Source organism: Ailuropoda melanoleuca, chromosome 1 (assembly GCF_002007445.2).
Source record: "Ailuropoda melanoleuca isolate Jingjing chromosome 1, ASM200744v2, whole genome shotgun sequence".
Classification (NCBI taxonomy): Eukaryota; Metazoa; Chordata; class Mammalia; order Carnivora; family Ursidae; genus Ailuropoda; species Ailuropoda melanoleuca.
In genome coordinates, this window is record NC_048218.1 from 79,845,731 (window position 1) to 79,867,640 (window position 21,910).

At 40.0% G+C, this 21,910-nt stretch overlaps 2 protein-coding genes and 1 non-coding gene across 4 annotated transcripts in view; 1 reads left to right on the forward strand and 2 right to left on the reverse strand.

Annotated features, from left to right (window-relative positions):
- The window catches only part of ABCC5 (ATP binding cassette subfamily C member 5), a 176,078-nt gene that overhangs the window by 11,984 nt on the left and 142,184 nt on the right, over positions 1 to 21,910 (forward strand). Inside the window, exon 2 of the mRNA XM_034661871.1 lies at positions 16,246 to 16,294. The gene's annotated coding sequence lies outside the window, so the exon portion shown is untranslated. The remainder of the gene's footprint in view (positions 1 to 16,245; positions 16,295 to 21,910) is intronic.
- On the reverse strand, positions 1,075 to 8,069 carry LOC100473349 (5-hydroxytryptamine receptor 3E). Of its 2 annotated transcripts, XM_002915691.2 has the most exons (9): positions 8,003 to 8,069; positions 6,092 to 6,258; positions 5,521 to 5,575; positions 3,204 to 3,303; positions 2,864 to 3,033; positions 2,379 to 2,539; positions 1,833 to 2,037; positions 1,445 to 1,660; positions 1,075 to 1,316 (listed from the first exon to the last, which is right to left on the reverse strand). In XM_002915691.2, exons 1-9 carry the CDS (start codon positions 8,067 to 8,069, stop codon positions 1,087 to 1,089), a joined length of 1,371 nt encoding a protein of 456 aa, XP_002915737.1. In that variant the 3' UTR covers positions 1,075 to 1,086. The 2 variants fall into 2 exon arrangements, with proteins under 2 accessions (XP_002915737.1, XP_011218636.1); XM_011220334.2 differs by lacking the exon at positions 5,521 to 5,575 and having other exon boundaries at positions 3,204 to 3,336; positions 6,088 to 6,258.
- Positions 15,234 to 15,341, reverse strand: LOC117795516. The gene has a single exon (XR_004619570.1). It is a non-coding gene; the product is annotated as a U6 spliceosomal RNA (small nuclear RNA).

A 21,910-nucleotide genomic window follows, 5' to 3' on the forward strand; every position in this document is an offset into this window, starting at 1 on the left:
AAATATTTAAAAAAAAAGATATATTTATTTAATTGAGAGAGAGCATGAGTTGGAGGGGAGCAGAGGGATAGGGAGAAGCAGACTCCCCACTGAGCAGGGAGCCTGATGTCGGGCTTGATCCCAGGACCCTGAGATCATGACCTGAGCTGAAGGCAGATGCTCAACTGACTAAAATAGCTATAATGCTATTGCACACTCAGTAGACTACAGTATGGTGTAAAAAAATTTTTATATCTACTAGGAAACCAAAAAACTCATTGACTCATTTTATTGTGATATTTGCTTTATTGTGGTGGTCTGGAACCTAACCTGCAATATCTCTGCAGTACGCCTGTACAGTAATGAAAAAGATGAATAAAAGAATCTACAAGTAGTCTTTTAAAATGCCTAAGAGGGGCACCTGGGTGGCTCAGTACATTGAGCGATCAGCTCTTGGTTTCAGCTCAGGGGTTCTGGGATTGAGCCCTGTGTCGGGCTCTGTGTTCAACACAGAATCTGCTGGAAATTATCTCCCACTCTCTCTCCCTCTCTGCTCCTCCCCTGCTCATGCTCACTCTCTCTCTAAAATAAAAATAAATAAAATCTAAAATAAAATAAAATAAAATGTCTAAGAAAATTAAAACTTCCCAGACAGGACTGTTGTCACATTGGACTTGAAGTTAAGAGAATAGTCTGTTATGACATCAAAATTTTATCAAAGGCAGAGGGATGCGCAGGTGATATTTTAAAACTAGCAGTCCTGAATAGTTAATATCCTATCTGAAAACATGATAAAGAACCAGAGATCTCTGCAGAATGATTTATTGGGACAAGTAAGCAAGCAGAGGAGGTGGGGCTGCTATGGAGAAGACATAAGGGAAGACTAGAACCACATGGGAAAACTGAGGGAAGTCTACAGAATGCAGATACAAGAGGAAAATGTTGAGACTGATCAGTGGAGCTGGATTGAGATGCGTGGAATGCAGCAGGGAACTGGTCATCTTTGGGCTGTGACAGTTGATACTCAACAAGGCAAAAACCTGACTAGTCTCTGGAAGCTAGAAGCAGTTCTGGGCTGGGATCTGTAAGAGCAGATAGACATCATGCCTAGGTGTTCCAGAGGATGGTAACTATGACCACGGAGGTAGCCGTGAAGAGCAGGTAGAGGCAGAAGAGCAGGGTGTCCATCATGTGGCTGAACTGTACCCACAGGTTGACCAAGTGCTGCTTCTGAGTCTCTTCTTCCTGCTGGACCCTTGTTGACCCAGGACACCCGTTTAACTCTGCCTCTCTGGGACCTGACACCTTGCCCACCATCTCCACAGGCTCCTTCACACCTGCAGAGAGACGGAGACTCAGCCAGGACCATGAAGTTCACCTGGGGAGGAAGAGGGACAGGGAAGGAGACAGGAGCAGAGAAATGACTGTGTGGGAAGAGGAAATGTGTGCAGTGCTGGACCCTTACCAGGCAGGTGGGCAGGGGGGAGGCCGAGGCCTTTATTTCTCTTCTGGGGTGCAGTGGGACAACATTTCCTTGGACTGGTGCAACAGAGGAGCAGAGAATGAAGCCACTGAGGCATGGGTGGGGGCTGGGTTGTGGCCAGGTGCAGCAGGTAGGTGATGAAGATGGTCTCCAGCAGGCTGACCACCATCAGGGACAGACACAGGGCAAAGTAGACACCTGGAGGAAAGGTAGGCCTACATGTGGGCCAGAGGCACAAACCTAGGACTTCTCTCTTCCAATCCTATCCTTGCAAGCAGAGAGCCTCCTTTTCCCAGTATATCTCCCTTCCCTGAGCTAGTTCAGTCAGTCCTTCCCACCCTTCTTTTCCCAAAGTCTGGAGAGGCCATACTGATAAGGGGGGTGCCACTGGTGGAAAGTAAGTCATTCATCATGAGTAGGAAGACGTTGTAGCCCAGCAGAAGAGTTATCTTGAATGGGGCATGATTCCCGCTTTCTGCTGGCAGGTAGAAGCTGATGACATCGATGGCAATCAGAAAGCCACTGGGCAACAGAAGGTTTATGATGTAGAGTCTGGGCCTGCACCTGATGGCCACCTTGGGAGAGGAAAGAGAGGGAAGTGGATAAGGGATTTGGAGGCTGCCAGGAATAGTAGTGATTGTGTCTCTGCCTTTCTTGTTGGTCTGATATCACCCTGAGATCTGGAGGTATGCAGAATGTAGCTTCATAATTAAGTATAGAAACTGCCATGGGTGAGTTAGGCCAGAGCAGTGAGCTTTAGGAAAAAGAGTGTGTCTGGGTAGCCAAGAGAGAAGGTTCAGAACTGGCAGAAGTAAAACTGAGAAACCCTGAAACTTGGGAGATACCCACTTGGTGGAGATTCTAGGTAAGGGTAGAAGCAAGCAAGGAAGGAAAAAGCAAGGGCCTCTGAACTCACATAGAACGTGATCTGATCATATAGACTGGTGCCCAGGTATATCTTTGGGGTGGCCTTGTTGATGCTCAGGAGCTCCCACTCTCCATGGGTCTGAACGATGTCCCGGGATGTGTCTGCTATTTCCCACACTTCTTTCTCCATGCCAAGCAACATGTTCTCCACTGAAAGGGAGATCCAGATCATTTCCCAAGGATACAGTTTCCTGTTGACTCAACTGCACTCTCTTTTTCCATCCTTTCATTTAACACATATTTTTGAGTATCTACCATATGACAGAAACTTTGAAAGAGCTTGGAATGGTAATCAACAAGATAGATTTGTGTTCTGCCTTTATGGAAAATATTTAAATATCCATAGAGCCTTAATCTTTGCTCCACCCATACACCTTGATTACCATTTGTTTATAATTTATTTATATTTTATTTTCTGTTGTTTTATTTGTTGCTCTCATTCACCTACATCCCTAAGGCTCCATTGCAACTCACCTGTGTAGAGGAATGAGCTGAAGGTGAGCGTGCAGTTCTGCTGGTCAAAAGGGAAGTAGAAGATGTCCAGGCTGCAGATGCTGGCCACCTTCATGGGTTTCTTATATCTGATGCGACCTTCATTACTTATATATGCTGTGAGGCCTTTTGGGGTCTTATCTACATCCATGCTGTGAGAGAGAAGGGATGGGATGCAGGTGTTATGGTTTTTCTTCCTACCTTTCTGGTCATTTCTCAGTCATTTAAGACCATTTGTAGTGGCTCCAATGGTAGACTGTAAATTCTACTGATTTCAGAAACTGGGGCTTCCCTCTGCCTTTTCCCAGCCCTTAATACATGCAACTCAACAATGAAAATGTCTGGGAGCCACAGGTTCTTGGTTGCCACACTGATCTTCGTGATGCCCTCACACTCCTCTGGGTTCCATCTGATAAATGGGTGGAGGAGAGGTGAGAGCCTGATATGAATTGAGGCTATTTTTTCCTGTCCTTTGATTTTTCTTTTAAAAAAGTTATGAAATATTTCATGCACATAAACATAAAAAGTATATAAAATAATATAATAAACATGTGTTTCTATCACTCAACTTTGTGAAATAAATATTTTGATAAATTCACTTTGGCCTTTTTATAAGAAATAAGAATTAGATAGAATTGAAGCACTCTGCATTCATTTCTTCATAAATTTTTGATCCCTCTCCTTTCCCATTTCTGTGAGAAATTACTAGTGATCAGAGAAATCCTTTCCTTTCTTCAGTAGGAATGAGATTCAGAGATGGAAGATCAGTAACTTAGCCTCTCTGAGCTAGAATTTCCTTAGTGTGAAATAAGGAAATTAGTAGGTATCAAATAAAATAAGGCTTATCAATGGATTTTGAAACTGTAATGTTGTTCATAGGTATTATATATTAGTATCTAGCATGGCTTCAGCTGTCTTCCAGACCCCTTTCACCAGTCTTTATTGCAAGGAGAACTTGAACAAAAGTCCCTGGGTTCTTTGAAGCCAAGAGTCTTAGTGGGTTTCCTCTCCTTGGCAGGTGCCAGGCACCACCCTCCCTTGTCTCTGGGATGACCCTTCCAAACTCCCTTTTCCAAGTCTGGCAACCTTCTTTGAAAACTGTTTTCAAGGATTGTCTAATTCTGGGTGGGCTTGTTTAGTCTCAGGACACTTTCAACCGCAGCTGCAGTTTGTGGAACTACAGCCACAACAGAGGGCTCTATGCACATTAAATAAAGACTTGTACTAGGTCAGTGCTTCTCAACTCTCATTTTGCATATAAAACACCTGGGGATCATACTGAACTGTAGATTCTGATTCAGTAGGTTGGGTGACTAACTCATCCTGATTTGCTCAGGATTTTGCTGGTTTTTGCATTGAAAATTCCATGTCCTGAGAATTCCTCAGTCTTGGGCATGTTGGGATGGTTGGTTATGCTGGGTGGGATCCAAAATTGAGTGCATTTCTAGTCTTCCAGGTGGTACAATCAACCAGTGCTGCCCATCTGGGAACTATACTTTGAGAGCAAGATTAGGTGATCATTACTATTATTCCTCTCCTCTCTCCTTCCCTTCAGCCATGCTTTTCAAATTGGAAACTTATTTCATTTACTTTCATTTCCCCCCTCTTGTTTTCTAATTAATGCACTTAAGATATAAACTGTCTATTGAGTTATACTTTGGCTATATTCATTGATTTTCATTTGTAGAGCTCTTCATTTCTAATTAGTTCATATTTTCTATTTAATTGTTTTCTCTTTATTTTTTAAAGATTTATTCATTTATTTGAGAGAGAGAGAGAGAGAGAGAGAGAGAGAGAGAGATAGCTCACCAGTGCACACACCGTGGGGAGAAGCAGAGGGAGAGGGAGAGTCTCAAGCAGACCTTGAGCTGAGTGTGGAGCCTGATGCAGGGCTGGATCTTACAACCCTGAGAGCACAACCTGAGCTGAAACCAAGAGTCGGATGCTTAACTGACTATGCCACCCAGGTGCCCCTGTTTTATTTTCTCTTTAGCCCAAAGTAGTTTGGGGTTTTATTAAAAACTCCAATTAAACTTGGGAAGTTTAATTTTAAATTCCCAAGAAATAAGGTTTTCTTGGGGAGTGCTTTTTCTGGTTAGTTTCATTTTCTTGTACTGTGATCAGATGTGGTCTAGATACTTTCTGCTTTCTCAACTTTATTGAGATCTTCTTTGTGGCCAGAAATAGGGTCAGTGTGGGACAATATTCCATTTGTGTCAGAAGGGCTTATGTGTGTTCATTGGCGCAAAGTTTGATGTTATTAAATCAAGTTTCTCTCTCTCTCTCTTCCTTTTTTTAAGTAGGCTCCACACCCAGCATGGAGCTCAATGTGGGGCTTGAACTCAGGAACCTGAGATCAAGACCTGAGCCAATATCAAGAGTTGGATGCTCAACCAACTGAACCACTCAGGCACTCCTAAATCAAGTTTCTTAATTGTGCTGTTAAAAATCACAATATTTTTATTCTTTTTCTACTTGATTTTTGAAAGCAGTATATTGAAGCCTCTAACCATAATTGTAGATTTTTCAATTTCTCTATCATGTATTTCAAAGATATGTTGTAAGGTACATAAAGGTCATAATTATATCTTTGTTTAAAATCGTTTCTGACTGTAAATGAAGGGAAAGAATAAACAGTATTGGCCATACCATTTCCAGCCACAGGAATGATGACAAGAGCTGTAGTTGTTCATCCTGTCAAAAGAATTTCCGATTTCCAATATGATGCTGGTAAGAAGTCTGTCCATTCCTCCCACTCCCCAGTTCTGTTTACCAACCCCCAAGATATGTAATACTGGTGCTATGATCAAGGCCAACATGTAGGTCAAGGACAAAAGCTTGATTAAAACAGATGTTTTGGGCCATGGGGGGAGAATTCACAGGAGGACTTCTCAACACTGACTGTATCTTAAAATCACTTGAGGAGCTTAACAATACCAAAGTCTGGGTTCCATCCAATCAGAACCTCTGGGAGTGGAGCCTGAATAGTGGCATGAAGCCAGGGTAGAGAAACACTGGGTGAGAAGAAAAGAAATTCTCTTCTACGTGCTCTTATATCTCATCCTGCTGAAACAGATACAGTTTCGTTGAGATCCCCATTGGGCAAATGCCAGATAGCAATGATGGAGAAAGCTGCAATGCAGACAAAGGCTTTTGGGGTTGACTTGCCAGGGTGGGGAAAAATTAAGGGCTAGAGGGGTCAGCACTCACCACATCTAGGATGGCAGACATAGTGAAAGAGATGTTGACTAGGGTGGGGATGCTGAAGTTGGTGACTGGACGGAAGGCCTTCCTGTTGAACACTGAATTCAGAACAGTGGGGTACATCCCATGCTGGCCAGACCCTGAGCAGTTGTTGATGAAGGTACTGCCCCTTCCTGTAGTGGACATAGAATGTGTGAGGAGAGGGAGAGAAGTCTCCTTTTGTCTATATGAGAGGGCCTATGAAAGGCTCTTGGGGGTAGCCTGTGATAATAACGATAGCTAACATTTATTGAGCATTGACTACGTGCCAGGTAGAGTCTAACCCCTTTAAACAAATTACCTTATTTAATCCTCCCAAGCCCCTATAAGGTGGAAATTATTTTTATCCTTATGTAATAAATGAGTCAACTGAGATGTAATAAGAGGAATTAAATTCCTGATGTCAAATATTTAAGGGGCAGAAACCGACTTGATCTGAACCCCAATTTGTTTGATGCTGCTGCAGCATACACCCCCAATGATGAGATAGAGAATGAGGGAGGTGGATCACCAAGAGAGGCCCAGATGCTGGGTGCTCCCCAACAAGGCCAGGGAGCATGGGTTGGGCTGGAAGGCAAATGATGGAAGCTAATGTGGTAAGCTGAGTTAGGGCTCTGGCCTTCTTCTAATCTTTCTGTTTCCATGCAAAGCATGCCCAAATCTATATGCAAACTGACCCTTGGGACAGTGATATCCATTGGATAGGATTCCATTTGGTGGGGGGGGCAGAGGGATGCCCAAAGAGAATGCACCTATTTCACCTTCGCTGCCCCAAATTTCCTTCCTTCCCCTATTTTGCTGCCCAACTTTCTATCAGTTTTCTAGTTTGAGGCTTTTGAAGTGTTGCCTTCCCCTCTTTTCTGACTAATAAATATTCCAATTCTCTACTGGTAGAAATTTATTAGAGTAACAACAACCTGGAATGAGAGAGGGTTGTGTCCCGAAGACATCAAGCCTTATCCATTCCTGGAGTCACAGTGCTGTCCGGGCAAGTCCTTGAATCATTCTATGAGCAATGAATATTCACTTGTCAAGCATGGTCTGTGAGTGACCAGAGGAACATTTCTAATGTTTTCTACTGAGTAGACTAGGTGTACAATTTGTTCCTCTTTCTTGTACTGGCCTCTAAAGCCACCTCTCATACAGCCCTCCCCTATTTCCCCCTATCTAGAAGTTATATGACAACCTAAGGGGGAGAGATGACATTTATTGATACCTATCAAATGCCAGGCAGCCACTGTGCTACTCACTTTCTCTCATTGCATCCTCACAACTCTTCAAGGTAGGTCCTGTTTTACAGATGAGGAAACTGTAGCTCAGAGAAGTCAACCAATTTGCCCAAGGTTACATAAGGAGCCAAGTAAGGGACCAAGATTCAAATCCAGGTTCATCTGTCTCCAAATCCCATGTTCTTTCCACTCTACTATGTTAACTCCCTGAAAGAGTAGCACACTCCATCTTCACTCTCCACCTGCTACCTTCTGGCATCTTACCTAACCTAGGGCACTTGGATCCTGTAGGTGGGTGGGGAAGTTATGGTTAAAAGTGAGCACTTTGCTACAATAGGGTGGATTTCATAGCTGTAGAGAAAAAGAGTCATACCTGGGTATTGAAAGATGAATGGACATATGGGCTAAATGGAAGAGTAGACAATCAGGGATGGTTCATGGGAAGAGAAATAGAAGTGTTCCTGTGTGGCACATCTCTGGAAGGATATTTTCTGTCTTTCAGAGAAGGAATGTCCATCAGGCATTATTATAACAAAGTTATGAAATAATGCCCATTTTAGATAATCTCTGGGAGTTGGAAATTTGTAAGAAGTTTCTAGGTGTTTACAGAGAGTCTTTGCTTTTTCCCCTGTTGTTGCCCCCTTCTTACCTTGAAGTAGAAGACTGAGAACAAGGAAGAAGGGAAATCTCTCTTTGTGGAACCAGCTTCCTTCCATCTTTGTTCTTCTAAATTCTTATCCGGGAGTGTACCAGCACCCAGGAATCCCTGGATTAAAGGATCACAGGCCACACCTAGAGCCTAATTTTGAATACTGATAGCATTGGTTGACCACTGACATTTGTTACCTTCCTGGAAAGAGAGTTCTGGTTGTCTTGTTCTTGCCCATGCTGGAGGCTTTGTTTGCTTTTAAGACTTTCTCTTACATATTTCACTACAATGTGTATGTATGGTTGTGGATTAGTTGATATGTATCACATTCAGACCTTTGTGTGATCTCTCAATCTGAATCTTCAATTCTGGAAAATTCTCAGCCATTTAAAAAATATATTGGCTCCATTTTTTCTCTTATTAAATATATGTTGGATCATTTCCCTTTACCTTACATGCCTTTAACCTCTTGTATTAGTTTCCTACCACTGTTGTAACAAATCATAAACTTAGTTTTAAAAAACACAGATTTATTATTTTACAGTTCTGTAGGCCAGAAGTCTGAAGAGTCTCACTGAGCTAAAATCAAAGTTTTGCCAGGGCTGTATTCCTTCTGGAGGCTCTAGGAGCAAATTCATTTCCTTGTCTTTTCCACTTTTTAGAGGCTGCCTGCATTCCTTGGTCATGGTCCCATTTTTCCATCTTTAAAGCCAGCAACATTGGCAAGTCTTTTTCACACTGCCATCTCTCTGCTTCCCATGCTCTTCTCTCTCCTCTTTCACTTTCAAGAACCCCTATGATTACAATAGGCCCACCTGGATAATCCAGGATACTCTCTCTATATCAAGGTCAGCCAATTAGCCAAATTAATTCCATCTGCAACCTTAATTCACCTTTTTCCATTTGACACATTCACAGGTTCCAGACATTAGGATGTGGACGTCCTTGGGGGATCTTTATTCTGCCTAACATACCCCTCTTTCATATTTTCCATCCATTTATCTATGTCCCTAGTAATTCTTTCAGATCTACTTTCCAGGTAAATTTTCTTCTCAATTATATTTAAACTATTGTCTAATCTGTCCACTGAGCTTTCCATTTCAGTGATTATATTTTTTGTTTAAGTTCTACTTGGTTCTTTTAAGAAACCAATCTTTTGGTTCTTTCCTTTCTTCCTCTTTCCTTTCCTTTTCCTCCCTCCCTCCCTCCCTCCCTCCCTTCCTTCCTTCCTTCCTTCCTTCCTTCCTTCCTTCCTTCCTTCCTTGTCTCTCTCTCTTTCTTTCTTGTACTGTTCTTTCATTTTGGTTTCTAATATTTCTTTAATCTTTTCTTATTTGGAACTGTTAAAGCAAAACCAAACTGGAGACTACAATTCGAATATATTCCTAGACCAAACACTCATAATCATGCAACCAAAACTTAAAACTGTCCTGATTTCCCCAAATGCTTACTCTGACCTCAAACAAAAGTTAAGATTTCTTCATCTCAGCATGACCTTAAAGCTTCCTAGCCATGGGGCACCTGGCTGGCTCAGTTGGTGGAGCATGCCCCTATTCTTTATCTTGGAGTGGTGAGTGTAAGCTCCACATTGGGCATAGAGCTTACTTAAGGCGGGGCGGGGTGGGGGGAGCTTCCTAGCTAATCAGCTACTAACTAAGCTTGCAATGAAAAAGAGTGTGTTTATAGTAACCAGTCACAATAGAAAATGCATTCCCACATTTCATGCTTTATAAACTGAGCTGTAACTGCTGAGATTCAAGTTTCTTAACTACTTTGGATCAGAAGTCTCCCTATTCTCCAACAGTTTGTTCCTTGCTCAATAAAATATTCATATTAAGCAGAGCTTTCTAATTTTCTTTTGATAGAACATATTTATTTAGCATTTCCTTTCAGATTGTTTTATTACATTTTGTTCTTGGTATGCTAACTATTTTGCTAGCTTTGTCTTACTTGATTTGTTTCCTCATGATTTGTAACTCTTGATTGTAAACTCATCTTCAGAAGATTATTTCAGTGGGAGTTTCATGTGCTTGGGTTGTGAAGTTTTTCTGCAAAGAAAATTGTCATTTGCCTCTGACATAGCCTTTGGATTTTTACCAGGTCCAGTCATTTTGTGTGTGTGTGTGTGTGTGTATGTGTGTGTGCATATTAAAGATCCCACATCATTATGAGTAGTGTAAATTTAGACCCCGTACCAAAACATGACACGGGTTTGGTGTTTCAATTCCTTGCATATGACCTTTCCTCTCTACCTCTGGCATCAAGTCTTTGGCTACTTTTTGTAGTCTGAGATAGAGGGAGTAGTGGATGGCCAACTCAGGGACATGTCAGTCTGCAGTCTACTTGCTAATGATGTCAGAAGATAAATGATGAATACCTCATTTGGAAAAAAAGATGAGAATCTGTATCTTTAGGTAATTTTGAAGTCATTTGTTATCATCTTTAAACCAAGGTGGATTTTTTCCCCCATGTGTCTTTGATCAGTGGTCATCCAAACTTGTGTTTTGTTTTTCTTTTTAACTTAAAATTGAATTAGCCAATGTATAGCACATCATTAGTTTTTGGTGTAATGTTCAGTGATTCATTAGTTGTGAATAACATATTAACATTTCCAGTGACGCCATCCCATTATTTCTTATGTTATCCTATTTTATGTTTGAACAAAACTTCTGGTTACTGGAAAGTTTTTTAAAAATCCAAATTTGCATTCTCGTAGCTTATACCACTGGTATAATTTCAGCCCAGTAGAGAATAAAGAGTAAGTTAACTCTATCGTCTGCATCATACCTTTCAAATATTTCAAGGCAATTATCATGTGTAATAGGGTAATGTTTAAAAATACTAAGCCTATGAAATTTTCAATCCTCACTGTTCCCTTTGAACACACTTACATCTACCCCCTTGCAGCCCCAGAAATAATTTTCCTCTGTAACTCTTCTGCTTTTATAGACCTGGGGGAGGGCAAATGTTGCCCCTATAAGAATATATGACCTATGGAAAATCTCTGCTGCAGTAGAAGGGGACGAAATCCTTCTTTCTGGTCTGATAGAATATGGGACAAAGGAGAGAAGAGGGAAGGGAGTAAGTGATAACATTAATGTGTGATATCACACACACACACACACACACACACATTGATCCTCTGTGCTGAAATCTGTGTGTGTGCATGCATATGGGTGTGTTTGAGAGGGGGCTAGGTAGGTTGAGAGGAATGACAAAAGCAGAGGAGGCTTATGCCCTATCACTCATTTGGGATCCAGGAAAGAGACTGCTATTCCCTGTGGCCCCAGACTGGTAAATGGAAGCTACAGAGTACAGAGTGGTTAGGCAGAGAGAGGGCCTTGGTTTGCACACCTGCATCTCCTTTGGTCCCCGTGAGATATCGAAGGGAATCAGAAATTCCTGGACTGGTGAAGCACCTCTGCAGTGGAGGCTGTGGGGTAGACTGTCAAGGTCAGATGGAGGCTCCGCGTGAGGCTCAGCGGGGTCTACAGCCGCGGCAGTTGTGGAGGTGGAACCAAGCCAGTGAAGGAAAACTTTATCAGCGCCAAGACTAACCAAGAATTCGCCAGTGACAGACTTGTCATCAGAGCACCCAGTAACGAAGAGGCAAAGGACATCACCATGGAGACAAGAAAGGACTCACAGGACCTGCACAGGCTGATCAGAGACCCCATTTTTTCCACTGTCATGAGGTCACAAAAGCCCCTGAGTCTACAACTTTGAGAGTTTAGTGAAAGCTAAAAGACCCTTTGTCCTGCCAGAAAAATGTTCACATGCACTAAATTTTGCATACAATTTCAAGGTTCATGAGCCATGGACTTTAACTTAAGACCCTCTTCTCGGAATCAGTTAAAGAACCATATAAAAGAGAAGAAGGGCTTATTTTGGTATACTTACTGGGTTTAGTGAAATAGTGATCACTATATTCTGTTCTATAAATCATCGGTTTAAGCTTCTGTTTAAGAGTTTTGCTCAAGATTGAGGTCAAACTTTACTGACCTAATGTTTTTGGAATTTACTTATCCCCCCCAAATTTTAGAAATAAGGAAAATGTTTATGCATTCGTCAGATACTCTTCTTTTCTCCATGATTCTGACTTTTGCTAACTCTGTTTCTGAAATTACAACTGCAGACACTTATGTTAACCTTTGATGAAACTCATTCGGGCTTAGAGATGTGAAATCTCTTAAATTAGTTGGGTGTCTTTTCCACTTTCCTTATGCTTGTTGGTATTCAATTCTCTTGGTCATTTTTGCTTATCTCCAGTTGGCTTAATTATTCTAACTAATGGAAAAGACAAAAATCTCTTCCCCAAGGATGACTCTTTCTCTTTGTATGTATTCTATTCTGAATATATCAAGACATTATGGTGGGAAGAGTATCAACCTTCGAATCAGAAGACATTGATTCAAATCCTGGCTCCTTCACATACTGACTTTTTAATTCTGGGGAAATCTCTTAAATTCTGCGTATTTGATCTCATCTCCAAAATGGGGATAATAATCCCCCCTTTATAGGTTTTGGATGGTGGTTAAAGAGATGGCATTTGAAAAAAGTTAGTTCAGTGCTGGGCATTTCACAGGTACTGAGTACATGTTCTCCTTCCTCATTTGGGCGTTATTCTCAAGCCGTTAGCCTTCCTTCATTGTTCTTACAAGTTCATACCACTCTTTCGTTTTTGTTCTTGTTTCTGAGTGCCTTCTCTTGTTTGCATAAATCCACAGGAGTATTTTATTTGTACTGGGGACACAGTGCCCAGAGTCCAAGAGATTCCTAGTAGCCTACTAAATGGTTGAGATTTGAGGGGGTGCCTGGGCAGCTCAGTTGGTTAAGTGTCTGCCTTAGCTCAGGTCATGATCCCAGGGTCCCGGGATTGAGCCCCACATCATGCTCTCTGCTCAGTGGGGAGCCTGCTTTTCCCTCTGCCTTGCCCTACCCCCAGCTTGTGTTTTCTCTCTCTCTCACTCTCTCTCTCTCTCTCATATAAATAAATAAAATCTTTAAACAAATAAAATAAATGGTTGAGATTTGGGAAAAAGTTATTGGCTCCAATATTTAAAAAGTAAATTGAAAAAACAAAATTAATACATATTTAATTAAATGTCAAATAACCTGAATATTGTCAGGTAGCCTGTTCAACTCTTAGGTTGTTATAAATAGCCCCACAGGTCTTTATCCACAATTCTGGAATCCAGAAAGTTCTGAAAATAAATTTTTTTTTTTTGGTTATTTTGGGGTGAACTGATTTGGCAGCACAATCCAACCTGAACTGACTTGAAGCTGTTTATGATCTATAGTTATTCCTCTTAGTGTGAATATTCATACATTTTTTTCCACAGAAATAGAAATGTGTTTGATTATGAATACTGTCCCAAGTCCCTGTGGAAGCATTATGTGATATATGGTATATGCAATTTATTATCATTCTAAAATCTGAAAAGTTCTGAATTCCAACAGCATATCTACCCAAGGGAGTTAGATCAAGGATTTCATTCTTGTGTAAATATGTGAGTTAGGAGTAAGTTTTCACATGTTTACTATAATGTGTGTGTGTGTGTGTGTGTGTGTGTGTGTGTGTGTGATTCCAACATTAAGTGAGATGCTGTAAGTCTCTCTCAGTGGGTGGGAGGGAGAGCAAGAGAGTGAGCAGAAGTGTGTGCAAGCACAACCAGTACCCTTAAGAAAATCACAGTTTTTTTTAAGATTTTATTTATTTGAGAGAGTGAGAGCATGAGTGGGGTTTGGTTGAGGTGGGAAGTGGAGGTGGAGATAAGGGGAAGGGGAGAAGTAGGCTCCCCACTGAGTAGGGAGCCCAACATGGACATGTGGGGCTTGATCCCAATACTCTGGGATCATGACCTGAGCTGAAGGCAGCCGCTTAACTAACTGAGCCACCCAGGAGCCCCCAAAATCACTTTCTTTTAAGACGACTTCTTTTTTTTTTTTTTTTTTTTAAAGATTTTATTTATTTATTTGACAGAGATAGAGACAGCTAGCGAGAGAGGGAACACAAGCAGGGGGAGTGGGAGAGGAAGAAGCAGGCTCATAGCAGAGGAGCCTGATGTGGGGCTCGAACCCATAACGCCGGGATCACGCTGAGCCGAAGGCAGACGCTTAACCGCTGTGCCACCCAGGCGCCCCTTTAAGACGACTTCTAATAAATGCGTAAAAATTGGCTCAACATCCTAGTCGTCAGAGAAATGCAAATTAAGACCACAATAAGATACCATTTTATACCCTCTAGAATGGTTAAAATAAATAAGACATACAATAACCAATGTGTGGGGACATGGAAAAGCTGAGAACTTTATACATTGCTGATGAGAATGTAAAATGATGAAACCATAAAAACAATTTAAGTTCTTCAAAAAGTTAAAAATAAAACTACACTACCTGACAATTCTACTCCTATGCAATTGCCCAAGAGAGATTAAAATATATCCACAGAAAGATTTGCACATGGTTATTCATAGCAACATTATTCATAATAGCCAAAATTTGGAAACAACCTAAATGTCCATCAACCAGTGAAAGGATAGATAAATGTGATATATCCATATGATGAAAAATATTCACAAAGGAAATCAACTATGGACACGTGCTATATCATGAATGAACCTCACAAACACTGTGCTAAGTGCAGGAGCCAAACACAACAGACCATATATTGTATCATTCCATTTATACAAAATGTTCAAGAAAGGCTAGTCCATAAATACAGAAAGTAGATTAGTGTTTTACTGGATCTGGGTGTGAAATGTGGATTAGCTGTAAAGGGGTGTGAGGGATTTTATTGCAGGGGGATGAAAATGTTCTAAAACTGATTTATGGTATTGGTTATACCACAGTAAAGTTACCAACAATCACTGAATTATATACTTGAAATAGGTGAATTTTATGGTATAAAGAAATATTTCACAAAAGTTGTTTTTGGGACGCCTGGGTGGCTTAGTTGGTTAAGCGTCTGCCTTCAGTTCAGGTCATGATCCCAGGGTCCTGGGATCGAGTCCCACATCGGGCTCCTTGCTTAGTGGGGAGCCCACTTCTCCCTCTGCCTGCCACTCCCCCTACTTGTGCTCTCTCTCTCTGATCAATAAGTACATAAAAGATCTTAAAAAAAAAAAAGGTGTGTGTGTGTGTGTGCGCGCGCACGCGTTTTTTTAAACCGGCTTAGTCTAAGAGATAAAAGCAATTAAAAGCTACAAGGTCTTCCTGGTATATTTTTCCAAACCCTCTAGCCTCAGTTTCCCAATCTGCAAAATATTCTTGTGCAGGGGCCACGCTAATCTTCTCTGCATTGTTTGAATTTTAGTGTATGCACTGCCCAAGCAAATACAGAATATTCCCTCTCTCTCTCTAAGATTTTATTTATTTGTTTGAGAGAGAGAGAGAGAGCCAGCACAAGCAGGGGGGAAGGGCAGAGGGAAAGGGAGAAGCAGGGTCCCTGCAAACAAACAAACAAACAAACAAACAAACAAACAAAACCTTGGGATCATGACCTGAGCCGAAGGCAGAGCCACCCAGGTGCCCCCAGAATATTCTAAATAATAGTACCTACCTCTTTAGGTTATCGGGATGATTAAATAAGATAAGCTTATGAAGCATTTAGCACAATTCCTGACATAAGATAAGCAATAAATTAATATTAGCTGTAGAAAAAAATTTTGTGTTTCAATGGAAACTATACATCACCTCTAGCACACCCTTCGGGTTCTCTGATTCTAGCCGTGTTTCTTGTCTTTCAGCTATTTTGAGACTCCTGAAAGTTGTAGGTAGCTGATAGCTAGGTGAACTTTGTCCTGTCTGGTAGAGATGCAATTAACTTCCTCCCTGTGGAAAAATCAATTTTGTCTCTATTTGTAATTCATCTCAACATTACTTTATTCCATATAAATGTGTGTTCTTTTGATTTTTCCTTTGAACTCGTTATTACATCTGCTTGGTTCCCTCATATCATATAAAGAAAATAAAAATCTTAACACGTGTTCATTTTTATATCTGTCTGAGATTCATGATTTTTCTTTTTTTAAAAATTTTATTACGTTATGTTAGTCACCACACAGTACATCCTTAGTTTTTAATGTAGTGTTCCATGATTCATTGTTTGTGTATAACACTCAGTGCTCCATGCAATATGTGCCGTCCTTAATACCCATCACTGGCCTATCCCAATCCCCCACCCCTCTCCCCTCTGAAACCCTGAGTTGATTTTGTTTTTTTCTGAAATTATCTTTTAACAGTTTTGGAAGTTCCACCAAGATGCCCAGTGGATTCACCTGACGGAGCCAGGTAACATTCATCAATCTCATGGGTGGTGTAAACCTGTGGCACATCTTTTTTTTTTGGCTTCTAGAGGTGAATTCAAAGAGGCAATAGGACTTTGGTGTTTTTCCAAATTTTAATTTTGTTTTCTACTCATTTTGTTTTCAGTTTGTTTTAGCTGATAAATTATTCCTTATTGGAAATTTGATTTAATGGTCTGACAATTTGATGATTTTTGTAAATGGGTTACTGGTCAATAGATAACTTGTCCCTGTTGGATGAAAAACATCGGAGACTGGTTTACTTACCTTTTCTGTTTGTGTGTTTGTCTATTTGGAGTTCAAATCAATGAAGAATTTATATCTACTGTGGACAGAACAAGTCTTTTATATGGACCATGGAGTTTTATAATTTTGTGTCTACTCTTAACCTATGGCTGAAATTTTAAAATTTAAGTTCAAAGTTCTATTTGCACTTCTTTGTCTGTTGTTATGTCTATAGTTCAGAAAGGTTTTTACCTCTCATTGTGTGAAAGTGAAATATTTGCTACCTCCAGATGGCATAAATTTGATTATAAGGTCTCCTTAAGGATCTCTGTTCTGATTGGCTTGTAGAAATAAGCACATATATAAACTGAATATTCCTCATTTCAGAAAATAAGGAAGTTGAACTTTTAATACTTTCGATGTGCTAGATTTAAAAAGCATTCTTACAGAAACTGATACAGAATTGTTAAGTATTCAAGTTCACATGATTTAGGCAATTTTTTTGGCAAATGAAGCCAGTTTAGTAACTTTGGCTTAATAAAAAGCAATTTAAAAAAATTATCAGTGTAAGTATAATACAAATTTATGTTTTTATTCTACTTAGATAAGTTCTTCCTAAATGTATACAGATATACTCCTCAAATAAGCTAGCATTACTTCTTAATTTTTAAGGTTATGAAAAATATAGATTTGTGTTTAATCAAATTGATTCATCATTCTGACAGTAATTATTTTATTATTTTATCCTATTTATTGAAAACTGTATTTCAACAGTAACTGTGTTCTGTAGTATGTCAGCTCGAAGATGATTTATAAGATGGTTAGGAAGATGATTTGTTAGATTAGGTAACCTAAGTCTTCGGACTAACACTAAATTGAGTCAATGGATATTTATTGGATGTTTATTTATTTATTTTTTTAAAAGATTTTATTTATTTATTTGACAGAGATAGAGACAGCCAGTGAGAGAGGGAACACAAGCAGGGGGAATGGGAGAGGAAGAAGCAGGCTCATAGCGGAGGAGCCTGATGTGGGGCTCGATCCCATAACGCCGGGATCATGCCCTGAGCCGAAGGCAGACGCTTAACCGCTGTGCCACCCAGGCGCCCCTATTGGATGTTTAGATCATTTCTAAACTGAAACACTGATTATGGAATATAATTTTAAGTTTATATATTTTTGCTTCTTCAATTTTGGTTTTGTAATAACAGCTAACATTTATTGAATGTATAGTTCTGTAACATTTATGAGAATTACTTCATTCAATCCTCAAAACAACCTTATGAAACTGGTACTGTTAGTCTTCCACTTTTTAAGTGAGGAAACAGAGGTTTGGGGATGCTAAGAAACTTGCCCAAGGTCACATAGTAAGAAGCAGAGTTGGAAGGTGAACCCAGGTAGTCTGACTCTAGAGAATGTGATCTTAACCATAAAGCTGTACTTTCTTCGTTTGGACAGTACTACCACTGGCTAGGCTCTTGAAACCCCTTTGTAAGTTCCTCCCCTGGTTTTTTAAGGTAGGCCATATATTTGTTTTTGTTTGTTTGTTTTTACTGAGGTATAATTGACATATGACGTTGTATTAGTTTCAGGTGTACAAAATGATGATTTGATATTTGATATATTGCAAAATGATCACCACCATAAGCCTAGTTAACATGTGACCATACATAGTTAAAAATTTTTTTTCTTGTGCTGAGAACTTTGAAGATCTATCCTCTGAGCAACTTTCAAATACACAGTACAGTATTACTAACTACAGTCCCCATGCTGTACATTATATCCCATGACTTATTTATTTTGTAACTGGAAGTTTTTGCCTTTTGACCCCCTTCACCCATTTCACACCCCCTTGCTTCTTACTTTATATGCTATGAAGGAAATATAAGCATGTTTGTTTTTGCCACTTAGAGAAGTTACAAAGTCAGTGATGCATATGGCTATAGAAAGCTGGGTTATGAGCTGTGCTAATCCACTAAAATGCCGAGGTGTGTCATTGCACAATCCCGCACTCCCGCTCTCACATAGTGAGAAAGGAAGAAGCAGCAGCCTTTGATGTCCAGAAGTGATCTAACACTCACAGGCCATTTATTCATTTTAAACAATCTTACAGAATACCAATCTCAGACATGATTATCCTGAGACTATGATAGAATGGACAAAACAGAATGGTCAAGACAAAATGGAATGGGCAATGCTGCTTCATAATTTTGTCTACTAACATACAAGAACAAGATAACTATATAAAACCACAAAATACCAAATATCCCCTCTCTTGCTAAATGAATGACTATTACTTCTTATGCAATCATGCCCCTGAATTCTGACAGTATTCAATTTTGAGCAGATCCTTGCTTCTTTATACTCTCCCCAAATCACCCAAGGGAAGACCAAATCTTATAACAGGCTCCTTGTAATCCTCTCTCACTGAGATATCCCATGGTTACCTATGATTTTTGTTCTCCCTTGTTGCAATGAGTAGTAAAGCCAACTTGTTTAACTACATGTATATTTCTGGTGGTCTTTGGCAGAAGGGCCTCGACAAATGAAATGGTCATTTTCCCCACGTTCCTGGCACTGCCATATCGTTAGCTACTGCTTTCTTTTTTGTTGATCTAGAGTAAGTCCAAACAATTGAGCATCAAAATAAATATTGATAATAGTGGATTTAACTCTTAGAAAAACATAACGACCCATGAATATGTTCTGATATAAATGAGCAAAATAAAGGGGAAAGCTCTACTTTACATTAGAGTGCCAATGAATAAGCATAGAAGAAATGATGGAATTAGAAAATAATGGTTTTGTAAAGATCCCTGAATATATAATTCATACAAGAATCATTATGATGAGAAAGGGGATAAGTACATGGTCTCAAAGCATCTTTTTGCAAAACTCTTATTAATTACTTATTAATTAATAAGCATGCCATACTTGCTAATTACCTTTAACTACTAATTAACTACTGATTTAATTAACTATTAATCAATGAATTCATGTAACTACAAGTTAACAGTTATATCACGAGTAAAGGGACAAATTGACATTGTGCATTTCCTTGGTGTGCTGAGAAGAACCCAGCATCACTTCTGGGGTATTCCTGCAAAAAATGCATAAATTATAAGTAAATGTTAGACAAATACAAATTGAGGGAGAGTCCTCAAAAATAACTGGCAGTACTCTTCACAAATGTCAAGATCATGAAAGACAAGGAGACTGAGAAACTGTTCCAGATTGAAGGAGACTGAAGCTAAATGCAGTGTATTTCTGGGCTGAATCCTGCACCTATAAGACATTATTGGGACAAGAGGCAAAATTCGAATAGGCCTTGTAGATAAGATGGTAATCTTGGATTGATGTTAATTTTCTGATGTTGATGGTTATATTGTGATTGTATAGGAGAGTGTCCTCATTTTTAGGAAATATGTGCTGAAATATTCAGGATTAATGGGTCATCAATTCTGCAACTGTTTCTTAATGATTTAGAAATATCCACAATTGAGGAATCCAAGTGAAGCATCCTCTGGAGCTCTTTGTACTCTTTTTGCATTTTTTATGTGAATTTAACCTCTTTTTTTTTTTTAAGAAGAAGAAAGGAAGATAAAGCAAAAGTAAGTCTAGAGGTTCTGTGTGTGTCCTCTTTCCTTTAAGCTAGAACTGAACCATAGGGTATTGGCTTCCAGGAGAGGGCAGTAGATCTCTTGGTTATGTGGTTGGAGACTTGGTCATAATTTCAGTTATTATTTCTTTTTAATATTAGCATGGTCACATTTTTACTTGTTAAATTTGAATCTAGCATCTTCTGGGCTTCATCTGGGGATTCATATCACTAATCAATATAGTTTAATTAATACACAGATATTTAGGACTTACTCAAGACTTACTGAATCTCTTTACTTGACATTTTTAAAAAATATTTTATCTATTTAAGCTTGGTATATTCATGATATAAAGTCAGGATATGGGGTGCCTGGGTGGCACAGCGGTTGAGAGTCTGCCTTCGGCTCAGGGCATGAACTCAATCCCAGGACCCTGCGATCACAACCCAAGTGGAAGGCAGCTGCCTAACTGACTGAGCCACCCAGGCGCCCCTTTACTTGACATTCTTGATATGTACTTGGTATATTCTTGCAAAAAGCTTGGTATATTCATGATATAAAGTCAGGATATGGGGTGCCTGGGTGGCACAGCGGTTGAGAGTCTGCCTTCGGCTCAGGGCATGATCCTGGCGTTATGGGATCGAGCCCCACATCGGGCTCTTCCACTGTGAGCCTGCTTCTTCCTCTCCCACTCCCCCTGCTTGTGTTCCCTCTCTCGCTGGCTGTCTCTATCTCTGTCGAATAAATAAATAAAAAATCTTTAAAAAAAAAAGTCAGGATTATGATACGTTATGTCTCAATATTTTTTCTTTTTAAAAAGATTTTATTCATTTATTTGACAAAGAGAGAGTGCAAAAGAGCGCACAAGCAGGGGGAGCGGCAGGCAGAGGGAGAAGCATGCTGCCTGCTGAGCAGGGAGCCCACCTCGGGACTTGATCCCAGGACCCTAGCATCATGACCTGAGCCAAAGGCAGATGCTTACCTGACTGAGCCGCCCAGGCACCTCTCAATATTTTTTCTTTGTAAAAAGTGTGTTCATTTTTATTTATTTTTTATTTTTATTTTTTAAAGATTTTTTTAATTTATTTGACAGAGATAGAGACAGCCAGCTAGAGAGGGAACACAAGCAGGGGGAGTGGGAGAGGAAGAAGCAGGCTCATAGCAGAGGAACCTGATGTGGGGCTCGATTCCATAACGCCGGGATCACGCCCTGAGCCGAAGGCAGACGCTCAACCGCTGTGCCACCCAGGCACCCCGTGTTCATTTTTTTTAAAAAATGACTTTATTTTTAAAAATTTTTTTTGAAAGATTTTATTTATTTATTTTGAGAGAGAGAGCACGAATGGATTGGTGTGGGGGAGGGAGCAGCAGAGAAAGAGGGAGAAGCGGACTCCCCATTGAGCAGGGTGCCTGATGCAAGGCTCAATCCCAGGACCCCAGGATCATGACCTGAGCCACCGACTTAACCGATTGAGCCACTCAGGTGCCCTTAGATTGACTTTATTATCTTGTTTTGCATGACATAGAAACAACCAAAGTTCCTTATCATTTTGTGTAATTCTTTTAATGAATTCTTATCTGCTCTTTCATTTTTGAAAATTATTAATAATAAGTTAGTAAGCTAACTATAATCATTTAAAATATTTTTGTCATATACGGGGGTGCTTGCGTGACTCAGTCAGTTAAGTGTCCAGCTCTTGATCTCAGCTCAGGTCTTCACCTCAGGGTCAAGAGTTTGAACCCCATGTTGGGCTCCAACATGCTGTGAGTGGAGCCTA